This window comes from Oryzias melastigma, linkage group LG6, assembly GCF_002922805.2.
Source record: "Oryzias melastigma strain HK-1 linkage group LG6, ASM292280v2, whole genome shotgun sequence".
NCBI classification, from domain to species: Eukaryota; Metazoa; Chordata; class Actinopteri; order Beloniformes; family Adrianichthyidae; genus Oryzias; species Oryzias melastigma.
Window position 1 is genome coordinate 19,735,712 of NC_050517.1, and position 6,306 is coordinate 19,742,017.

The 6,306-nt window shown below is 38.9% G+C and overlaps 1 protein-coding gene across 1 annotated transcript in view; it reads left to right on the forward strand.

The window, feature by feature from the left end:
- The window catches only part of st8sia2 (ST8 alpha-N-acetyl-neuraminide alpha-2,8-sialyltransferase 2), a 13,800-nt gene continuing 7,494 nt past the window's right edge, over positions 1-6,306 (forward strand). The window contains exons 1-4 of the mRNA XM_024281838.1: positions 1-222; positions 1,181-1,234; positions 4,134-4,268; positions 4,355-4,612. Coding sequence (XP_024137606.1) covers positions 119-222; positions 1,181-1,234; positions 4,134-4,268; positions 4,355-4,612 — 551 coding nt within the window. The 5' untranslated portion in view covers positions 1-118. The remainder of the gene's footprint in view (positions 223-1,180; positions 1,235-4,133; positions 4,269-4,354; positions 4,613-6,306) is intronic.

Genomic DNA, 6,306 nt, shown 5'->3' on the forward strand with positions numbered 1-6,306 from the left:
GATGAGAACAAAGAAGATGACCGATCCGCTTCTCGGGGTGTTCATGGAATCGGGGGGCAGCAGAATGTAGGAGGAAGGAGGAGAAAGGAGGGACTCCCCTCCTCTGCACCTCCACACCATGCCGCTCGTGCTCCGAACAGTCCTGTTCGGGTTCGTAACGCTGCTGGTGCTGCTGCTGATCATTGACGATATAGCAGAAGTGGAAGAAGAGGAAGAAGCCGCGTGAGTACAGCCTTCATTATTTATCCTGCACGCGCCTCCGCTCTGTTCGCAGTCCAGCAGGTTGTCCTGCCTGATCTCATCTAATCTAACCCGATCTGAGGGGAGAATGGACGACTTTCTGAAGCATAAAGAAGGAGGAAGAGTTGCTTTGAACTGTTCTCCTCTCCCAGCGCTTGCAGCTGTTCCCACAGCAGCATCCTGGCTCTCCAAACACCGGTCCTTCTTTTTTTAGTCTTGCATGCGGGACGGGATCCATTTCCACCCTGTGAGTGTGCGTGAAGCAGAAGGACAGGTGAAGGAGGGAGCAGCTCTTCCTCACTTTGGAGACTTTGAAATGCTGAGCAGTGCAGCAGGAATGAGAGGCACCCACATCCTGCCCCAAATCCTCCCCTAAATTTAGCATATAAGGCGCAGAAAGAATGTTTTTGTCACTGTGAAGAGATTGAAATAAATAAACTATTTTTATCCTCCTCTATAGCTTCTCACATTTCCCTTTCAGCAAGAGCGTTTTGTTTTGAATGCAATTACGCGGCTGTGGCTGACAGTTATAATGAGGTCACACTGGTGTGTGATTTGCCATGGGAGAGCAACCCGATCCAATTCCGCTTCTGCATTAATGCCGCCTAATAAAGGTGGATTTGGAGGCAGTGCGAAGCTGCAGACGTGACTTTCTGGCTCCAGTTTTCCAGGCATTTGTCAGATGTTGCCAAGGTCAAGTTTGCAAAATCATTCAATCTCCAGCATCTCTGTGAAATCATAGCGAATATGCACTTCAAAGCAGACCAGTTTCATTTCTGGTCATTACATTACCAAATGGGCCCACGCTGTGGTTTTCCCGAAAACCCCCTCCCCTGATGTGTGCTTCCTACCTTCACTCCATCATCTCTACCCCTTAAATGCATCAAACGCAACAAGCCGAGGCCTCTGAGTGATTTCTAATTCAATCTCTTTCCTGCAGAGATCTCGGACGGAAGAAGATAAACTTACACCAACTCATCCCAAAACCCCACAGGTTTGAAATACTCTCCTCTCACCCACTCACACAAACGCATCCTATCAGTCTGGTGTCGCTCAGCGCTCGATTTTCATTGAAAGCACAATGAGTCACTCGGTGAGGGTTTCAGAACTTTGAGAAGAAAGTCTGCAGACTGCAAAAGTGGAGTCTTAGGAAAGTAAAAAGATGCTTGTTTCAAGAAAAAAAAATGTTTTCCTGCAAGAAAAATAGGTAGCACTTTATAAGATTCTTTAACAGGCATTAGTAATGTGTTTATGTGTTACTAAGACATTTATTAGCACAATAAGACGGTTAAAGTTCATTAATATACTTAGTAAGACTCATTAACATCTAAGTTGAGACCATAACACTATATTACAAATTTAACAAATGCATGAACTATCTTTATCAACATTTTATTCAGTATTTTCCACCACCTATTTTAAAGTGTTATCGAAAAATAATCTGCAGGAGGGTTGTTCTAAAGATTTTGTTTCAGAAAACATGCCTTTTTTTTCCCCCAAAAAAGAATTCATGGCAGATTTTTCTGTGTATTTAAAGTCAAAAGGGCAAACATTTTATTTACTGATTTCTAGCGGGGTGTTTTATCAGTACAGCTCCTACGAATCTGTGTTTAAAATGATTAAATTGGGGAAAAGTCAGTTAAAGTCTCACTCCAATTATCTTTTGAACTATTTTATAATATTTTCCAGCAGTCTTTTAATTATAAATATTCAGTTTTTAGGCAAAATACAAAAACTTGTGTCGTTTTCTAGGACATAATTTCTGCAGAGCGGCAGAAATGCTAAGTGCTAACTCAGCTCAATATCTTGATATTATAGCGCAAACATTTGTTGCTATGACGCTTTGATGATTTGTTACATGTAGATTCACACATGTTGCTATGAAACTGTAGTTAAGATGCTGTGACATTGCTTAAAGAGTAACTAAACACTAAATTAACCTTTTTTGAGCAGTTTACCTCTAATAATGGGGATTTATATAATTAAAATAAACTTGTTTACTTCCTGAAATTAGTCTAAAAGCGTCGGTGTGCTGCCCCCTATAGATTGAAACAAGGTATTACAGTTGAATTTGTGAGTGGTCAACTGTAAGTCTGACGTCATTTCAGAAGCTTCACTTTATTATGCTCTACAGCTCCAGTATAAAAGCCCCGCCCATCTTTGATTCTGTAACGGACAGTCGTTGTTAGCTTTAGCATAGCTTGTAGGAGTTTTGTCTTCGGTTGTCAAAAATCTACCGGCTTACTACAGTGGTTGACTGCAACTGGCATTGAATCCAGCAAACTGGGATTTGCAATGATAGTTTTACTCTGGATTGTTAGCTTAATACGTTAGCCTTCATTAGCTTGTGATGCTAGCATCATTTTACCACTGAGAGGTGGGTCTCCGCATGGAGAAGAATCCTCAACCTCCACAGAAAGTTCTGTGGTGAAACAGAGCAGCTCCTTCCATAGCTTTCATGATAACAATGTCACCACAAATGGAAATAATAACTAAAATGAATACGCTAAATAAATCGTTTTCAAACATAGATAGTAATGCATGCCATCAATAGTGACAATCCCCTGTTTGCTCACAGCGAAACATGTTTAAAGCTAAATAAAAACATGTAACCGCTACAATCTCTTTGTTTACACCAGGGGTCAGCGACCTTTGACACTTAAAGAGCCATTGGAGTGGATTTCCTAACCACAACCCAGGAGGAGCCACAAACCTTTAAAAAATAGAGACATTGATTTGCATTCAAGTTAATGTTACTATTTTCATATATATTAATAAACTGGCATAAATAAAAGATACACATAAAGAGAAAATTCTATTACTAAATAAGTAATTTCTGTTCACGACTCCCTTTCAAAATAAAAGACATCGTGTGTCACACTGGATCATCTCAGTGCTGCAAATGTAGTAGTGATTAAAGAGTGACTTTAAAATGTTTATTTAACTGTTTGTGGTGCATCTCGGTCAGAAATTTGTAATTCCAACCAAATTAAATCTGAGCTAATTAATGGACTTCTACTGTATTTTTTTTATCCATTAGGCACACTTAAAATCCTTGAATTTATTCAAAAGTGAAGGCACTATTGTGCCTTAATTCTGGTTATTTTATTCTTCATTAACAAGAATGAGGGACTCAAAGAGCTCTCCCACTAGCTTAAAGCCCCTTAATTAAATTCAATTTTATTTTTATAGCCCAAAATCACAAAGGAAATTTGCCTCATTGGGCTTCATGCAGGAATAAAAAGAACAAAATCTGCACAAAAACTATGTTTACAGATGCTATCCTCTCCTAAACCGGTAATTTAATTCTGATTACAGCCACGGCCGAACATTACTACATACAAGCGAGCAATATTGAAGCTAGTTTTGATCCAAATTCCAGTTCAGATGAGGAAAACGTTTAGTTTACAAGTGGATACATTGTGCTGGAGCTTGTGGCACGCCTAATTAACTTCTCTGTTACAAGCTTATCCAGCGGTATTTGTACATCTGTTTTCTTGATTCACAATGATTTAAATAACGAAACACTCAGATATGTAATTTGGAGCTTAATTTTCTTTATATATGTGCTCCATCGTCAGAAAATGCCACAAGAACATGATAAAAACACAATTTTCATTGGAGTGTTATAGCGATTGAGTTTTTATAAAAGTTGAAATGTTTCTAAAGGGGCTAAAACTCATTTCTGATTTGAGATCTAAGACGGAATTCATTTCTTTTTCCTGAGACCTTTTACGAGAAGGGAAAGCTCCACACGAAACCGCATAGATTTAGAAATGAAAGGAAGAAATCCACCGTGTGAATGGAAAGAATAACAAGGCCTTCGTCTTGTATTGATCCGGACTTTAAAGGTCAGCGCTTTATTGTAAATACCAGCTATTGTTGTTGTTCAGGAAAGCCGCAACTCACCCGGATCCGACTGCTGTGATAAAAACGCTGAAGGATCCTAATGGTCCGAGCGTCAATAACACCGCCAACCACTCATTAAACACCTGGACCTTCAATAAGACGCTCTCCAACCTCATCAGGTATTTTCCTCTCTCTAACAGTCATCACTGAGAAGTTGTTTCTTTTTTTTTGTCTAAAAATCGAACAATTTCTCTCCTATTTGCAGGAAAAATATCCTACAATTCCTTGACCCAGAAAGAGACATTTCTATTTTAAAGGGCACGCTGAAGCCGGGAGACATCATCCACTATGTGTTTGATCGCCACAGCACCACGAACATCTCCGAAAATCTCTACCGCCTTCTGCCCACCGTTTCGCCCATGAAAAACCAACATCACAGACGCTGCGCCATCGTGGGAAACTCTGGGATCCTGCTGAACAGCAGCTGCGGATCCGAGATCGACGCTCATGACTTTGTGATCAGGTGGGGGCTTTTTTATGTTCCTCCAAATTACATTGATAGAAGTCTCCCTGGTGACATAAATCCTAAAAGATGCCTGACACAAAGCTGCTGCTGCTGCTGCTGCTGCTGAGACTCATTTGCACATCAGTCTGTTTTTTGGAGAATTTGCATAAACCACATTAGAATAACAACATCTCTGACATTTTTGATGTCCTCCAACAGGAAATATAGGAGCTGTACGTTTAAAAAAAAAGGTTTACAGTGAGGTAAAATCTGAATCCTCCAGCAAGACTAGACTGAGGGCAATTAAATGCTTGATTATGCACAAAATTGACATTTGAAGCGTTTTCGGCATGCACAGGAGGAGAAACATCGGCGCTCTCCTGATTTCATTTACAAACATGAGGCGGCTCTGTTTGTGGAGCGCGCAAACCGATGAGCCAGTCTGATTGTGATTTATGCACCACACTTAAAGCAGTCTTTTAAAGGAGAAAGAAATGTTTTTTTTGCAGGGCTGTGTTGTCTAAACTGATTGATGCAAAGAGGTGAGGTCAGTTTAAATTTTCCACACATCGGGATAGTTTTAGCTCAGTGATTTTACTTTAAAGTCCCTCTCCAATCATCTTTTAATCTATTTTAAAAGTGTTCTCAGTGGTCTTTTAGTTATGATTATGACATATTTAGCCAAAATCAAAAGCCTGTGTTGTTTTCTAGAACATAGTTTCTGCAGAGCAGCTGTAGTTCACTAGAAATTCACCTCTGAATTGTGGGCAAAGTAAGCCTCCATCATGAGAAATATGCTGCAAGAACATGTTAAAAACACCAAAAACAGAGTCTGCAGAGATGTACGGTAGATTGGGAGGGTGAATATCTGAAAATCACAACAATCATTAAAAAAAGTTGAATTATATAAACTGAAAAAATCCAAAAAACAAAATGTTCCTAAAGAAGAAAAACACAATTTATAAAAATGAAACTAAATAGAAAGGAAATGTTTCAGAAAACAAAAGGAATTTTCAGAAATCAAAATAAAATGTTAAAAAATGAAAGAAAATAAGAAATCAAAAAAGTAGCTGATCTGATGACATTTGTTCAACTGGAAGTCATCTGGGGTGGCAAAATAAGTATAAAGTTTGGTGATTTTCTAATCAAATCTTTACTACAATTCGGGTAAAACTCTTCTTCTCTTCTTCAAACTCAAACGTCATCATCCACTAACCCACCTTTTACCGTTACTTATTTTATTTCCTTCCATTTTTTATTTTGATTTCTACAGATTTTTTAGTTTTTTTATTTGGGTTTGATGTCTCAAATATAATGTTATTTTTTTATTATTGGTTTTGCATTTTTAATTGTCGTGGTGATTTTTAATTAACTTGAGTGATTTGTTGATGCGATTTGCACTTCAGGGCCTCCGTATATTTCCCAATTATTGTCGTGTTCGCTGTTGGTTCTTTGGTTTTTGAACTCCAAGGTTACATTTTCTTCCTCTCTCACAGACAACACTTTAAGGGTTTTGCGCCACAGTTTGTAGCTGCCGGGAGGAAAATGCATCCGTGCGCTCCAGTGCATCCCGTCAGGATACGGCGTGTTGTTATTAAGACAAACAGCTTTTGGTGTTGGCAGAATGTTCGGCCTTGCTCTTATTCTCTATCATCTGGATTATCGAAGCGTTAACAGCTTCTGTTGTTGCTTTTTTTTTTTTTTTTTTTTTT